Raw genomic sequence first — 16819 nt, 5'->3', positions numbered from 1 at the left:
CGGACATTGCAAAGCTCCAGGAGGCTCTGAGGAGTCCAAGATGCTCCAAAAGCCTCAGGATGCTCCATGAGCCCTGGAATGTTTCAAAGCCCCTGGGGTACTCGACAGACTCCCTGGATGCTCCAAAGTCCCGGGATGTTCCAAAAGCCCTGGGTTGCTCCAAGAATTTCAGAAGGCTCCAAGGGCCCTGGGATGCTTCAAAAGCTTCAGGAAGTGCTGCTGCCTTTCCCTCTCCGGGATGATCCAAAACCCCCGGGATGCCTAAAAACTCCGGGATCCTCCAAAAACCCCCGGGATGCCTAAAAACCCCGGGACGCTCCAAAACCCACAGGATGCTCCAAAATCCCTTGGATCCTCCAAAATCCCGGGACTCTCCAAAATCTCCTGGATCCTCCAAAACCCCCGGGATGCTCCAAAACTCCCGGGATGCTCCAAAATCCCCTGGATCCTCCAAACCCCCCGGGATGCTCCAAAACTCCCGGGATGCTCCAAAATCCCCTGGATCCTCCAAACCCCCCGGGATGCTCCAAAAACCCCGGGATGCTCGAGATGCCCGCAGACGCTGGGATGCGGAGAATCTCCCGGGAAAAGCAGCTGGGGGAGGGGGGGAACGGGGCGGGGCGGGGCCGGGGCCCCCCCCCCGGGCCCCGCCCGCCCTTCCGCACGTTCCTTCCTCCCCCCCGTCATCCTCCTCCTCCTCCTCCCCCCGCTCTCGCGACAGCTCCGCACAGAAAATGGCCCCGCGGCCGCCCCGCCGCTGATGCGCGACCCGGGCGGCGCCGGCCCCGCCGCAGCCCCGGTACGGCCGGGAGGGACCGGGAGGGACGGGCGGGCACCGGGGGAGGACCGGGATCGGGGAACGGACCGACACCCGGGATGGACTGACACAGGGGGTGCGAGGACAGCGGGAGCTTTGCCGGCACCGGCGGGGGTGTACCGGCACCGGGACCGTATCGGCACCGGGGATGTACGGGCACCGGCACCGTACCGGTATCGGGGCTGTACCGGTATCGGGGGTGCCCCGGCACCGGCGGGGTGCTGGCACCGGGAAGGGAGCACTGGCACCGGGGGATGTAACGGGCCAGGAGTGTGCTGGCACCGGGGCTGGATCGGTACCGGGGATGAACCAGCACGGGGGCTGTACCGGTACCGGGGGTGTAGCGGTACCGGATGATGGACCGGCACCGGGGCTGGAGCTGCACCGGGGACAGCCGCGGTACCGGACTGGGGTCGGGGTACCGGGGCTCTGCAGGGAGCCGGGACCTGCACCAGCCCCGGGGCTGCTGCCCGCGGGGGCTCCGGGTCCCGGGGCCACTGCCACGGGGTGGTGGCCGTGGGTGTCATTGTAGCCATGGGTGTATGGCCCCTGGGGGGGCTACCAGCCCCAGAAAGCAGTGGCCATGGGGGCTACCCTGTGGTTACCACTCGTGGGGCTGACAGGGAGCCACGGGAGCCGCTAGCCCTGGGTCCTGACAGGTGTGTGGCCTGTGGGAACAGCAGGACCCCCTCACCTGCCGGGATGCACCTGCCGGGATCTGCCCGTGCTGCCTCACCTCTGGGAGCCGCTCTGTGGCTGTCAGAGCCCGGCGTTCCTGGCCTTGGCCATGGGCCGAGCTTGGTGCTGGGCTCAGCTTTGTCCAGGCTCAGGGAGGGAGCTCCAACATCCCCAGGTGGCTCCTGAAGGCAAAGTGGGGCTTTTCCCATGGGCCATCCACGGGCAGGCAGGTAAAGGTGGGCACCGGGGTGGTGTGGGAATGTGGGGAGATGGCAGCAGGGTTTGGAGCGATCTGGGGGACAGGGGGGACCCTCCCCTCAGAGGGAAGAGGGGCCTGGCCCCCGTGGATGTGACACCAAGGCCAGCACAGGGCTCAGCACTCGCCCCTCTGATGCCCACCCTGGCTTTGGGGTGGGCTCCTCAAGCTCTCCAGGCAGATTCTGAGTTGGAAAGCAGGGAACCCTCCCAGGGAGGGGTGGCACCCCGGCAGCAGCTTTGCCTGGATTGGGGCACCCACCTTGCGTTGGACGCTTGGAGCATCCCCCCCATCACCCCCCAGCTCTGTGCGGGCTCCCCGCGGTATCTGAAGGCTCCAGGAGAACCCTCAGGGTGTGTTTTAGCTGGGGCTGGTGGCACTGGCAGGAGCGGAGCCGCTGGCACCGCCGGCGCTTCCTCCCCCGGCGCTCGCCGGCTGCGCGATCACATGAGCCCCTTGTTCCCAGCCTTTGTCTCCTCTCCTGCGCCCAGGAGCCGCCTTTGGGGGCAGCCTCCTCATCCTCGGGCCTCAGAGATGCTCCAATCCGATTATTTGTCCCCTTTATCCTTGCGGGGTGGGTTGAGCGAAGTCTCGGGGTATGGATAAAGCCCCCGGATGGTTTGAGGGGGATGAGCTGTGTTAATTATTCACTGAATCAGCAGTACAGCCTGCTCGGGGTGATGGGCAGCTGCAAACATCCTGCCCACCCTCATGGCTGGCAGACCCTGGAAGGGGTTTTGGGGTCTCTGTTCACCCTACAGGGATTGGGATGAGGGAGTTTTGTGCCAGAAGCTTTTTGGGGTGGCAGAAAATAATAATAATGGGGATAGTGACAATGACAGTGGTGGCTGCAGGATTGGGGTTCCAGGGCAGGTTTGCACTGGTGGTCACATCTTGGGGGGAGCCATATTTCTGGAGGGGTCCTGTCTCTGAGGGAATTGTGTCACCAGGGGGGTGACACCTCTAGGGCAGTCACATCCATCTCTGGGGCAGTCACTTCCATCTCTGGGGCAGTCACACCTCTGGGTCAGTCACACCTCTGGGTCAGTCACATCTCGGGGTCAGTCACATCTGTGGTGACCACGGGAGGTCACTGGGGATGGGGACAGTGGCAGCTCAGCAGCACCTGGGCCATGGTGTCACACTTAGGGCTGCAGAACAGACAGTCCTGGAGGAGGGAGGTTGTTGGCCAGCATCCCATGGGAGGTGACAAATGACAGCAAGATGATCCAGGTGCCACCTGCTCTCCAAAAACCTGGGCACAGGGTGATGCTGCAGTGCTGCCACCGTGTCCTCTGCCATGTCACCTGTGGGGAACATTGGGGCCACAGGCCAAGTGTCCATCCTGCCTGCCCTCACAGGCTCTGCTCAAGAGGTTTCCCAGCTTTTCCAGAAAAAAAAAATCAGCTTACAAGGCATCACTGGGGTGCTGCAACAGGGAATGCCACTCTCTATGTGGCATCTGTGATCCCAAAGGGACAGGATGGAGGTTCCAACACCGCAAGGCACTGCTGGCTTTGACCCTGGGGCTCCAGGAGCTCCTGTCCCTGCTGCAGTGCTGGTGGGGAAGAATTTCCTGATTTCTTGGGGAAACTTCCCTGTGCTGCCTCTGAGCTCCCAGTGCCATGGCCCTGCTCTCTTTGGGCTCATCTGGAGCCTGTTGGTCCCAGGGCTCTGCCAGGGGTGCTGAGCCCAGGCTGGGCCCCCCAGCTTTGATCCAGAGGTGCATTTCCAGCTGGGCAGCAGGAATTCTGCTTCACTGAACTCCAGCACCAGTGGTTCCAGCTCTGACACTTCATGGTTGGGCACCAAAATGTGGCAGTGCCACAGGGACATTGCCCAGGGGCTGGGCAGGCAGGCACAGCCCTGTCTCGACCTTTTCAGCATTGTCTCCCCGAAAAAGAAGATTCCCAAGACCCTTTTTCCCACCAAACCCCTCATTTCCACCTGATAAACAAAGCTCCATCAAAGCTGCTGGGAAATTATCATGCTTTCCCCATGTCCTCCAGGGACGGAGGATGGAGATGGAGTATCCCCTCCATCCAGGGCTGAATTTCCCCTCCTGGGCCATAAGCAGCCCCAGCCCTGCCCCAGATTCCCTGTTCCATGGCCAACCCCCCTTCATGGCTGGCTGATTTCATCCCGAGGCTGCTGAGCTGAGAAAACAACAACAAAAAAAGGCCCCACAACCCCCAGACAAAGCCAGGAGCCCGGGTGCAGCCACAGGAATAATCCCACATGGATTTTTCCCCCCCTCCCTGGTTTATTTCCCACTGGGCTGTGCTGGGTGCTGCAGGAACAGCTGCTGAGCCCAGCTTGGCCAGGCTGAGCCCCTCTGGGCCAGCCCTCCCAGAGCCAAAAGCTGGGGAAATGCCTCTGGAGCAGATGTTATGGGAAGGATGGGGTGCCCCAGCCACAGAGCTGATCTCCAGGGAGATCTCCCAAGGAGTTATTGAGCTCTTGGGGAAGCATCTGCCTGTGCTCACTTCACAGCCCCAGCACTGATATTATTGTTGTTATTATTGTCATTATTATCAAAATCATCATAATCAGCGTTATTATAAATATTTTTACCCTTTTATCCTTTTTATTTGATCCTTTTCTCCTTATTTTCCTCATTGCTTATTATTTATGAGCGGCATTATTATTGCCATTATTAGCACCATTTTGTCTCTCACTCCAACATGAAGACACTACAGAGAAATCTCCCAGACTGAGGGGGTTTTCCACATGGTTTTCACTGGGAATTCAAGTTTGGCTTATCCCTGTGGGAGCCTCTTGCCAAGCCAATGTAATTTTGGGCAAGAACCATCCCCACGTGCCCATCAACATCTCCCAGGCACTCAGTGGGAGCTGCTGCTCCTCCTGGCTGGAAAACCCTTTGGGATTTTGACGGGAGCACCCAGTGAGCCCCCCAGCCCTGGGAGCAGGGGCAGCTCCAGCAATCCCTGGTCTGGCTGTGCCTTGGAGGGGATCCCCTTGGAAGATCCTTGGAGAAATTCCCCCACTTTGGGGGAAATTTTGACTACAATTGCTGTGGGCTGGATGTGAGCAGGATCCTGGTGATGCCTGGGGGGGATGTTTGGGGGCTTTGGGGACCACCCTGGGGTGGGAGAGGCAGGAAGGGACAATGACAGCTCTGGGCTCAGCCCCGGGTGGGAGGGTCAGCCCCACGACCACGGGGCACCGAGGAGGAGGAGGAGGATCATTATTATTATTATCATAATTACCAGCGTTATTGTAAATATTTTTGCCCTTTTATCCTTTTTATTTGATCATTTTCTCCTTATTTTCATCATTGCTTATCATTTATAAGCATTATTATTGCCATTATTAGCACCATTTTGTCTCTCACTCCAACATGAAGACACTACAGAGAAATCTCCCAGACTGAGGGGGTTTTCCAGATGATTTTCACTGGAAATTCAAGTTTGGCTTATCCAGGTGGGAGCCTCTTGCCAAGCCAATGTAATTTTGGGCAAGAACCATCCCCACGTGCCCATCAACATCTCCCAGGCACTCAGTGGGAGCTGCTGCTCCTCCTGGCTGGAAAACCCTTTGGGATTTTGACGGGAGCACCCAGTGAGCCCCCCAGCCCTGGGAGCAGGGGCAGCTCCTGCAATCCCTGGTCTGGCTGTGCCTTGGAGGATCCTTGGAGGAATTCCCCCACTTTGGGGGAAATTGTGGCTACAGTTGGCTGTCCAGTGGGCTGGATGTGAGCAGAATCCTGGTGATGCCTGGGGGGGGATGTCTGGGGGCTTTGGAGACCACAAAGAGGCAGGAAGGGACAGTGACAGCTCTGGGCTCAGCCCCGGGCTTATCCATGTGTGAGCCTCGTGCCCAGGCACTGTAATTTTGGCCAAGAACGGTCCCCGCGTGCCCATCAGCCGCTCGCAGTCTCTGTCACGGCTCTTTCCCGGCTCAGGTGTGAGAACTGCCTGCTGCGCTTCCGCACGCACCGCTCGCTCTTCAAGCACCTGCACGTCTGCTCCGACAGCGCCAGCGGCCCCGCGCCGGCCCCGCGGCCCGCGCTGCCTCCCGCTGCCCCCGCCGCGGACAAGGAGCCCCCCAGGCCCCCCGAGGCGCTGCCCAAGCCGCCCAGCGCCCTGCGGCCCCTGCAGAAGGAATCGCCGGCGGCGGGCGCGGACTCTGCCCCGGCGGCGCTGCCCGGCCCGCTGGAGCCGCTGGGGTCGGGGGCCCCGCACCCCTTCCCGCTGCTGGAGCCCGGCCTGTTCGGGCCCTCGTCCTTGACTCGCTTCTCGGGGCCGGCCCCGTCCTCGGTGCCGGGGCCCTTCCTGCCCTACGTGCCCCCCTCGCCCTACGGGCTGGCGCAGCCCCCGGCTCAGCACCGCCTGCGGCCCTTCCTGCCGGGCCACGGCCCCCCCAGCGTCTCCAACGCCGTCTGGAAGAAAAGCCAAGGTGAGAGCGCGGAGCCGTGCGGGACAAACCTTCTTCTGCTCCCGCCTTGACCAGCAGCAGCTCCCGAGGAGGACCCGCCGCCGCCCAGCCGAGGATCCGGCCCCCTCCTCCCTCCGGCCCGGCCATCCCCCCCCCCCCCCCCCCAAAAAAAAGCTCCGTCCCGCCCGTGCCACCCCCTCTGTGATGTTCGATTGGGCAAAAGCACCGGCGAGCGCCAAAAAAAGTCTCCAAATTCTCCCGGGCCTGCTGCTCCCCGGCGTGCTGGGGGTGCGAGGCGGGGGGGCCGGGCCAGGCCTGCCCCCCCACGAGTCCCCCCCAGGGAGGGGAAGACCTAATGCTTGTCTTGGCCCTCGATTCCCTCCGCAGGTGTGAGTGTCAGCCCACTCCTCCCATGCTTTGGCTCAGGAGTGACTCCAGGTTAGTTTGGCACCTGCTGGGTGGGGGCTGCTTTCTGTCACTGGGGGGTTTGGGGGGCGGCGGGGGGGGGCCACAGGGGATGGGAGATGCCCCAGGGGCACTGCGGTGCTCCCCGGAGAGCAGAGGGGGAGGGCAGGCTCCCTCCTTTTTTGGGAGCCACGAGGAGAGGGGATGTGGCCCCGGCGGGCTCCGAGGCAGGGGGGTTACCGGCTGCACCCCCCCAAAACCCCCCAGCCTGGCCCCGAGGGCAGAAGCAGCAGGAGGAGGAGCAGCAGCAGCTGCCTGGCTCCAGTGCCCCCAGTGCCCCCAGTCCGAGCCCAGAACCCGCCGTGCCCTTCACTGCCTGGCCCCCTGCTCCCATATTCGGGGTTCTTCCCTCGGGAAGAGAACCCCTGAGCGAGTGGGGCTCAGGGGAGGGGGCTCCAGCCCCCATCGCCCCGCGGCACCCCCGGCTCCGGGCGATCCCTGTGCTTCCCTGCCCGCCCGTCCTTGCAGGGCACTCCTCCAACAGCCGCATCGTCTGGGAGCACACGCGGGGCCGCTACAGCTGCACGCAGTGCCCCTTCTCCACCGCCTCCCGCGAGGACATGACCCTGCACATCGAGGACCACCGCAAGAACCCCCAGCCCGGGCGCCTGGAGGCCGAGATGGGTACGGGAGGGACCCCCCCGGCTGCCGGGATGCTCGCGGGGGTGGCAGGGATCCGCAGGGATAAGGCACATCCTGCTCCCTCTGACCTGGCACAGCCTGGCCGGCTTCCAGTCCCTGCTTCCTCAGCCTGCAGCAGTGCCCTGGAGGGGTCTGTGTGCCCCCTCTGTGCCCCCAGCCCCTGCAATGGCCTGGGGTGTCTGTGTGCCCCCCAAGTGCCCTCCCTGTGCCCCCAGCTTCTCAATGCCCTTGGGGTCTCTGTGCCCCTCCTGTGCCCCCAGCCCCTGCAATGCCCCTGGGGATGTCTGTGTGCCCCCTCTGTGCCCCCAGCCCCTGCAGTGTCTTGAGGGTGTCTGTGTGCCTTTCCAGTGCCCTGGCTGTGCCCCCCAACCCTTCTGATGCCCCCCCACGAGGTGCTGACAGTTCTCTTCCCTCTCCCTCCAGATTTCGGGGTGGGCCTGGCCCCATTCCACACCAAGCTGCCGCCAGAGATGGAGAACTCCCTGTACTCCCAGCTTTGATGCCCTCGGCTCCCAAGGGACTCTCCTGCACCTCCCTGTCCCTGCCCCGAGCCGGGCAGGGGGCACAGCACAGCCCTGCCACTGTGCTGGGACAGGCAGCCCTCCCTGGGGACAGGAGCAGCAGAGGGGCCGATGTTTCCCCTGGAATTTCTCCCCTTCCTTTTTATTTTCGGGACTCTGCCGCAGCCAGAACCGCCGTATCTCCCTCCCCGAAAGGTTTTGTTGTTTCAGCCCCGGGGGCTCTGCGGGGAGCCCGGTAGGTTCTCAGGAGTTAGTGGACTTCTCTGGAATGAGATCTCGGAAAAATAAATGGGAATTGTACAGGAGCGGCAGCCGGGAGAGGCTCTGTCAGTCCCTGTGGGAAGGGGCGACCGGGGCTGGCTCTGACGAGCCCCCCAAAACCAAAGGAGGGGGACGTGGGGACACAGGGGGTGTGACCCTGTGCTCCAGGGATGGCCCTGCCAGGGGCTGGCTTGGGGAAGGAGAAAGGGAAGAGTTTGGGAAAGGGAAAGGGGAAAGTTTGGGAAAGGGAAAGGGGAGAGTTTGGGAAAGGGAAGTGTTTGGGAAGGGGAAGGTCTGAGGAAGGGGAAGGGACACTCCGTGCTGCCCCTGCCCCCTGCCAGAGCGCGCAGGGCTGGAGCCTCTGCCAGCTGCACGCCAGCAACCAGAGCAGGGTGGGACCCCAAGCCCCGGGCAGCCTCCGTGCCTGTCCCAGCCCTGGCCCAGACAGCGGGCATGGAATGGCCCAGAAGAGCCATTGGGAGGGGCAAGGGCGCAGGTGCCCAGCCTGGGGGGCTGCACCCCCCGTGGGAGCAGCCTGGGGCTCCCCCAGCCCCACTCTGCCAGGCCCAGCCCAGCGGGGTGAAAAGTTTGCTGCAAACTGGTTTGAGGGGAGGCGTGCTGGGACCTGCTGGTGCCCACGCCAGCCCTGGCTGGGAGCGAGGGATGGGAGCGACACAAGAGCCGGCAGCCCCTGCTCTGCTCTGCTGCTGCCAGCGCTGGGAGGGGCCACAAACACCGGGACAGGGCTCAGAAAGGCACAGTGGCCACCTGGGCAGGTGGGCATCCCTTCCTCCTGCTGCCATCCTTTCCTCCTGCTGCCATCCCTCCTTCCTCCTGCTGCCATCTCCTCCTCCTCCTCCTGCCTCCATCCCCTACAGGGTGAGCAGCACCCCGGGGTGCCCCAGGGCTCTCTCCTGCAGCCCCCCTGAGCTGGCACCGTGCCCTCCCAGTCCAGCCCGGTCCCCTCAGGCCCTGATGGACACCCTGAAGTGTCCCTGAGCTGCTGAGACCTGGCAGAGTGCCAGCTCATCACAGAGCCAGCACGGGGTCACAGAGCACCCCAAAAGGAGGGACCCCGAGGTGCCAAAGGGACAGGGCAGGGGGCACAGCTCAGCCCCCATGCCCAGCTGGCACAGGTGACTGCCCTGGCCCCCAGCCCGCTGAACACTGCCCTGCCTCCTCCAGGTGCCACCACAGAAGGCAGGAGGGAGCCCCTTCCCAAGCTGTCCCTGAGCCGGGGCCCAGCTCTGGCCCATGGGGGTCCTGCAGAGCCCATGGTGCTGGGACCCCACCCCACAGCAGAGCCCCCACTCTGTCCCAAACCCAGCCCTCCCGGGGACAGGGGACAGTCCCTGCTCCCAGCAGAAACCCAAACGTGCCCCAGAGCCCCCACTCCAAGCATTCCTGGCTGGTCCCAAGGCAGAGGCAGCCAAGACAAGCTCCATAGCAATGGATTTTTAAAAACTGAAGTCTTTATTAAAAGTTTTATCCAAATTTTGTAACAAAAGATACAAAAGGGCTGGAGATCCTTATTTCTGGGACTAGTCCGACCAATCAAAACCTGACAGTTACTAGGCTAATATAAAATCCATACAATCTGCTAAAAATGCAGGGAAAAAAAATTAGAAGTAACTGCTGCTCTGACTTTTTTTTTTCTTTTTTTTAAAATTCCTTAAACATTTATAAGTTACTCAGTTTGCATTTTACAGGATTACTTCTTCTCCGAATGGTCACAGCGACTGTACAATGCAAGAGACACCAGCAAAGCAAGACGGGAAGGGGGATGTGCTGCTGAACACACCCACGCCCCCCGGGAGGGGAGGGCAGGGCTGGAGCTCGGCCCCGGGGGCACACGGAGCCCCAGCGGGAATGCCACAAAGTGCCAGTGCTTGTCTGCACCCCCGGGCTGCCCCCACCTCCCTCCCCGGGCCCTTCTCCCAAGGGATGCGCTGGCTGGACACCTCCGGGATGGCAGGGAAGGTGGGAATGGGGTTGGGAATGCTGCATGCACCTGGCTGGCTTCCCCCAGTCCTCCCTGCAGCCAGCTCGGGGTGCCACCCCCACAGCGGGGACACAAGGGGGGAGCTGGAGCTCTGTTCCCGGGAGGAGGAAGAGGAGGATGGCCAGGCCAGGCTGGCACCAGGGGCCCGTGCAGAGGTGGCACTGGCTGGCAGAAGGACCCTGAGAATTTCCAGGCTAACACGGTCTGCAGGAGCATCACAGTGATGGTGGCTGCACAGGGCTGTACAGTGTGAAATGAGGGGTGGAGGAGCAGTATCCCCTCACCTGCATTCCCTATCCCTTCCCAAAGCTGCTGCAGGGCTCCCCGCAGCACAGACACAGCCTCAAAAACCCCCCTCACCTGGGATAGCCCAAGGGATGGTTCTTAAGTGGCCACTGGGAAAAATGTTCCAGTTTATAAAATAAAATAGGAAAGCAAGTGCAGGGTTACTGCAAGGTGCATCGGCAGAGGTACCAGGTCATGCAAGCAGCCCCTCCCTCCCCCCAAAACCCCAGGCACCCCCCATCCCCAGCACTAAAGCATCTTCAAGCACGTCCAGAGATCACATCACCATGATTTCAGATCTGAGACACCCTCAGGATCGTTGTGAGTCCACGCAGACGAACCAGATTTTGCACCCGAGGTGGCTCAAAAAGCATCTCCAGAGCCCTGGGCTGAGGGCACGAGGGTGGCAAAGGCCTTCTGTGCTGGCAGGGTGACAGCTGGAGCTCTGGGTCCAGTGTGGCACAGCTGACTTCGGACACACAGATACCCTAAGGAGGAGATTTTTTTTCCCCTCTTTTTTTTTGTTAATTTTTTTGCTTTTTTTTTTTTTTTTTTTTTTTTTTTTTTTTTTTAAGCTGCTGCACAAACCACCGAACGGAGAAAAGCCTTTGGTCATGAGATACTTGTGAGAAAAAAAGTGAGCCTTGTATGGAAGATTCCCCTGAATGCCTACAGTATTCTAAATCTTAAAAAAATATATTGTGGACGCTGCAGCCATACAAAGGGGGAGGAGGAGGAGTGGGAGACAGGGATTTACAGTCTCACACAGACACAACGGGGAGGTTAAGACAAGCACAGTCAGAGTCTGTAAAACTGATTGGCTCGCTGGGATCAGTCATCCTCATCATCCTCTTCGTCCTCTGCATCTTCCTCTCCTTCATCCTCTAGACTTCGTTTTCTCTTCTCCCCACACGGGTGGTCTGCAAAGAGAGGGGGGATTCACTCTTCCAGCCCAGCCCAGGGAACAGCAGCTGAGCTCTGCAGTGGGAGCAGGCACAGGACAGACTGGCACCATTTGGGAGCAGATCCACCCTGCCCCGCTCCTCCTGCAAAAGCCTGGGCTGACACGAGACACCAACAACCTTCTCTGCCCTCCAAGCATCTGCATAACAGCTAAAAAGCAATTTTTTTTTTTTTTGAGCACCCTCAAAAACACAGCATCTGCAGAAATCAGGCACTCCTGACCAAGCTCAGGGCCCCTGGGCTGGCACTGCTGAGGCCTCAAATCCTGGGGGAGTTTTGGGGCCCTCCTGACAAGAAGGACCTGAAGGGGCTGGAGCATGTCCAGGGGAGGGGTCTGGAGCACCAGGAGGGGCTGCCGGAGCTGGGAAGGGGCTCAGCCTGGAGAAAAGGAGGCTCAGGGGGACCTTGTGGCTCTGCACAAGTCCCTGACAAGAGGGGACAGCTGGGGGAGGCAGTCTTGTCCCAGGTAACAAGTGACAGGGTAAGAGGAAATGGCCTCAAGTTGCACCAGGTGAGGTTTAAATGGGATATTGGGAAAAATTCCCTCAAGGAGAAGGTGATCAGGCATTGGTACAGGCTGCCCAGGGCAGTGGTGGAATCACCATCCCTGGAACTCTTTAAAAAAATGTGGATGTGGACCTTGGGGACAGGGGTCAGTGGTGAGCATGGTGGTGTTGGATGCAGTGTTAGAGGGGTTTCCCAACCTTAACAATTCCATGATTCATCAAGATTATTTGAAATCATACCAGCCACAATATTCTATCAACTCTCATCTGGGTGTTCATGTTTGTACAACCAGGAGTCAGGCCCCAAGCTCAGGTCTGAGAGGGGAATGGGCCCCCAAGAGATTCCCTCACACCCTCCTGGGACAGAAGCCCTGCTCCTGCATGGCCCATCAGCTCCCAGAACTGCTTTTCTAAGCAGTTGACCTCTCACATTTCCCAGAATTACCCAGCATGGTTGGAATTTCATCCCTTTCCCTCCCTGTGTGACCCTTGGTGATGACACTGCTCAGCACCAGCTTGGGCAGAAAAGCTGCAGCAACAACAGCCCTGCACTGAGGCTAAGGAAGCTCCAAAGCCACAAAATATTTGACTCTTGAGGGAGTCCTGCAAGAAATTGAATTGTTAGGACTCAACTCACCCTCCTCAGCTTCATCTTCTTCATCCTCCTCACCATCCTCCTCCTCATCTTCCTCCTGGAGTGAAAACAAGAGGATTTGTAGCAAGAACAATTCCATGAGCAGTAACCCCAGTCCTCCTTCCCCTTTGCCACCCCACTGAAGCCTGAGGGTGGCAGAAGCTGCTGGATCTCCAAGAGCTCCTCACATCCCACGGATGGGGCTGCATGGATCCACCATCAGAGCCATGGAAGTGCCAGGCCAAGGCTGAACTGGAAACTCTCTGGAGTCTGCCACTCTCAGCAGTCCAGAGCGGATGGCAAACTCCTCAGAGAGGCTCCTGTGACACTTGGGTCACCAGACAAGGGACAAACGTGGTCTGGTGACAGCCTCACCTCATCATCTACTCCATCCTCCTCCTCTTCACCTTCCAGATCATCGTCTTCATCTTCCTCGTCATCAATGACTTCTTCATCCAAATCATCTTCCTCCTCATCATCTTCCTCTTCCTCACCTTCTACTAAAAGGGGGAGGGAGGGAAGTGCCCCAGTTCCCAAACCCAGGCACCTCTCTCCCCTCAGTGCTGTGTGAGCAGCAGGCAGGGGTCACAGAGGATGAGGAGGGACAGCACCAAGCCCTGTCACCTCCCAGCAACTCCCAGTCCCTCCCAGGAGTGGGGTGGGGGAGGGAGAAGGGCTGAGGGGCCCACACAGCCCCTCCTCCAGTGCCAACCCCATCGGTGGAACCCCCCCATAAGTGCAAAAGGGGTCGTTGCCAAGCAGGAAAACCAGGAGGAGACAAAACCCTCACCTTCCCCATTCTCATAATCATCTTCCAGTGCATCTCCATCTGCTTCAGGGTCTGAGTCAGGGGCTTCCTGCTCGTCAGCATCAAAGCCATCCAGGTAGGTGAGCTGGGGCAGGAGGGCGAACACGCTCTCCCGGTAGTTGATGAGCATCGTCACCTCGCAGTTGAACAGGTCCAGACTGTGGAGGTTTGGCAACTTTTTCTGCAAAAATCAATTTGTTAAGATTATTTACAGTGCTGTCTGAAGATCAGGAAGGTAAGGCAGGGTGGCTGGGGCAATGCCCAGGTCCAGCACAGAGTTGTTCTGCCCCACATGCTCCTCGGATGGAGAGGAGTCACTGCTCCTCTCATTGTGGGCACAAGAAATTTCTGTCCAGCTCCTCTGTCCTGCTTCCCTTTCTGGAACAAATTCTCTGTGTATTTGCAAATCTTTCTTTCTTCTGAGCAGTCTCAGCAAGCTCAGGAGTAGCTGAGCTGGACTCATCCTGCTCAAAAGATCAGGCAGAGCTCAGGGAGAGCAGCAGCCTGGGTGCCCTTGGCACAGCCCAGCTCAGGCCACCACAGCAGGCACCACGCCAAGGAAAGGAGGAGCAAAACAACCCCAAATTCCTTCTGGAGGGAATGGATGGACAAAACAGCCAGTGAGACAAATGCCCTGTTTCAGACCTTTCAGGAGTCCCTCACAGCATTCCTGGGGCAGCTCAGGTGGAGCCTCAAAGGCCTTTTCCAGCCTCCCTGACCGCTGTGGGAATGGGAGCCCTGCAGTGCTGGGACAGCAGAACCTTCAGGCTGATGGGACAGATGCCCTCAGTGCTGCCCAGTTACCTCATTCCATGACACCCCAGGTGCCACCTACCTCCAACTGCCTCCGACCCTTTCCCGGTCCCTTCTCAGCTGGGCACTGAGCATCCACAGTTTTACTCATCCAGCCCCATTTCACGCTTCTTTTAGCAACTGGCTGCTGCTTTTCCAGACTGAGGAGCCATTAACTACTGGCCCAGCCTCAAACTGGGATCAAATCTGTTCCCATCAGAACCACGAAGTGCTGTTGGAACAGTTACCAAGACGTTGGATTCCAGCTGCTCAGACCCAATCCCCAAAGGAAAAGCCATCCCTGGGATTCCAGCACAGCCTCCACTCACCAAGGGCTCCAGGGTATTGATGTCTTTGATCTTGTTGCCACTTAGGTTCAAGTGTGTCAGGTTGGGAGTTTTCTCTGCTAGAACTTCAAGGCCACCAGAAATCCTATTATCACTCAGCTCCAGCTGAAGAGAGGGAATATCACACGGTCACCAAGTGTTTCAGCTCGTGATACAGGGAAGGAAATTGCACTGAGAACTGGGCTACAATGAGCACCCAAATTTCAGCTCACAGAGCAGCAGGTCAAGTTTGCCCTTAAAAACCCTTTCCTGCAGGGCTGCCAGCCACCTCCATGATGGTAAGTGCTTCAAAATCCAAAATATTTATGGTGTCATGAAGCTTCTGACAGTAAAAAAGCAAGACAGGAAGGGCACTAAGCGCCTGAAGAGCTCAGAAGGGTTTTGTTGCACATTAAAACCAACCCCTCTCACTTGCTCAGACAGCGAGGAAGGAGCAAAACTCAATGTATTTTCTGGCAAATACAGGAAAACCAACAGCCACCAGGGGCTGCTGGAGATGGGAGCAGAGTCCTGACTCACCTTCCGGAGCTTGTTGAGTTTGGGGAGGTTGGACACAGACAGCAGGTTGATGTTGATCATGCTGAGGAACTCCAGGTTCTCAAAGTCTGAGGAGAGGCCGACCACCTTGCCATCCTCTGAGCGACAGTTGTCCAGGACCAGCTCCTTCACCTGCACACGGACACCCACAGCTGTCACCACAGCTGCCACCGTCCCCCAGGCCTCGAGGTGACACCACCAACACACCCAGAACTCAGCTGTGCCTCCGGTTCCTCCTCACTCAAATTTAAAACCTTAAAGCCAAATAACTTTTGGTGACAGTCCCTCACTGTGGCTGGGGTTTCACCCTCTAAGCACAGGCCACCAACACACTCCTGCTGTCCCCACCAAGTGCCCACCCTCCAGGGGTTTGGAACCACGAGGTCACATCCCAAAGCTCCCTGCACATCAATAAAGCTTTCAGAGTCAGCTTCAGGCTCTGCTAACGAGGGGCCAAACCAGGTCAGCTGGGTTTGTCCCCTCCCACTTTGTCCCCCACACCACTGGGGTACTAGAAAACCTGTCCCCACAGGACTGACCTCCCTGTGACAGGGTCAGTGAGGTGACACAGGTGCCTGGGCCGGGCTCAGCACGTGAGCTCAACCTCAGGCTGGTGACACAAAGCCACTGATGGCACCAAACACTGCCCAGCATGGATTCCACATCCAGGAACCTCCAGGAATTCAGCACGTGAAGGAATCAACCCCCCCATGCCAGCAGGACCACCAAGCACCAGACTTGCTGTCCCCAAACACCTGGGGGGAAACACCCCTGTCCCCCCAGACACAGCCCCAGGTCTCACAAACCACTCCCAAAACCTGCTTTTACCCCACACATTCTTGACAGCAAGATGCAAAAATGAGCCTTGGCCAGAAGGCTCGTGGCGCTCTCCAAATTCCTCCTTCGCAGCGCTCCCATTTTACCTCTCCTGCTCACATCAGCCAACTCCCAGGGAGTCATTTTAAACCACTCTGCCTTCCCAGAGGGAGAGGCTGGGGGCTGCTGGGCCATCTCTGCCACCTGCACAGCACAAGCTCAGCATGAATTATCACCTCAAACTCCTCATGTGGCATTGCTGCTTGGGGGTTTGAGTTGAGGCTCTCAGACCTTTTGCAGCAGAGTTTGTTTTGCTCCCAACACGACACAAAACTGAGGTGCTCCAACCCAACTGGGACTGTCACCACGGTGGATGTAAAGGTGACAAAGGCCACACCTGGGTGGCTGCTGCTGTGATGTGCGGGCACAGAGGTGAGCCTGAACTCCACCAGGTTATCATGGAATGCTGGAATGGTTTGGGTTGGGAGGGACCTCAAAGCCCATCCAGTGCCACCCCGTCATGGACAGGGACACCTCCCAGGGTGTTCCCAGCCCTGTCCAGCCTGGCCTTGGGCACTGCCAGGGATCCGGGGGCAGCCACAGCTGCTCTGGGTGACCCGTGCCAAGCCCAGTTTTACCCCAGGCCGGGCCCTTTCAGACGGCCCAGGACACGCAGGGACAGCCAGCCCTGACCCCGCTGGCTGTGCAGCTCCTGGCGTCACTCACGGGCACCGGGCGCTCGCAGCTCCTCCTGCCCAGCCGCTCTGCTCCTGCAAATCCCCTGGCCGTGCACGGAGCCGCTTTAATCTCCACCCAAAGCCCCGCTCGCCGCCCGATCCCCCCGCGCTCGGGTGCCACGGGCCGCAGCTGCCACGACACCGAGCGTCCCCAGGGCCAGGGAGGGACCGGCCACGGCCCAGCCCGGGATGGGAGAGCCGGGAAAAGGAGCGGGGAGAGCCGGGAAACAGGGAGATCCAGGGAAAGGAGCGGGGAGAGCCGGGGAAAAGGGAGCGGGGAGGAGATCCAGGGAAAAGGGAGATCCAGGGAAAGGAGCGGGGAGAAGGGAGCGGAAGATCCGGGAAGGGGCGGCC

General features: G+C 59.5%; 2 protein-coding genes across 3 annotated transcripts; one reads left to right on the top strand and one right to left on the bottom strand.

The window, feature by feature from the left end:
* The first annotated feature begins 965 nt into the window (after nucleotides 1-965).
* Nucleotides 966-8166, top strand: LOC121341507 (zinc finger protein 414-like). Its single transcript, XM_041415045.1, has 5 exons — nucleotides 966-1112; nucleotides 5549-6170; nucleotides 6537-6587; nucleotides 7083-7238; nucleotides 7680-8166. The coding sequence occupies exons 1-5, from the start codon at nucleotides 966-968 to the stop codon at nucleotides 7754-7756; spliced, it is 1053 nt and encodes a 350-aa protein (XP_041270979.1). The 3' UTR covers nucleotides 7757-8166.
* A 1326-nt stretch (nucleotides 8167-9492) lies between these two features.
* On the bottom strand, nucleotides 9493-16569 carry LOC121341830 (acidic leucine-rich nuclear phosphoprotein 32 family member B). Of its 2 annotated transcripts, none has more exons than XM_041415707.1 (7): nucleotides 15741-16569; nucleotides 14895-15044; nucleotides 14358-14480; nucleotides 13219-13417; nucleotides 12804-12925; nucleotides 12432-12486; nucleotides 9493-11245 (listed from the first exon to the last, which is right to left on the bottom strand). In XM_041415707.1, exons 1-7 carry the CDS (start codon nucleotides 15921-15923, stop codon nucleotides 11157-11159), a joined length of 921 nt encoding a protein of 306 aa, XP_041271641.1. In that variant the 5' UTR covers nucleotides 15924-16569; the 3' UTR covers nucleotides 9493-11156. The 2 variants fall into 2 exon arrangements, with proteins under 2 accessions (XP_041271641.1, XP_041271632.1); XM_041415698.1 differs by having other exon boundaries at nucleotides 12804-12928; nucleotides 15741-16253.
* Nucleotides 16570-16819: the final 250 nt, after the last annotated feature.

Source organism: Onychostruthus taczanowskii, unplaced genomic scaffold, assembly GCF_017590055.1.
Source record: "Onychostruthus taczanowskii isolate IOZ18803 unplaced genomic scaffold, ASM1759005v1 scaffold106, whole genome shotgun sequence".
Lineage (NCBI taxonomy): Eukaryota > Metazoa > Chordata > Aves > Passeriformes > Passeridae > Onychostruthus > Onychostruthus taczanowskii.
This window is presented reverse-complemented; position numbering and strand designations above follow the sequence as displayed.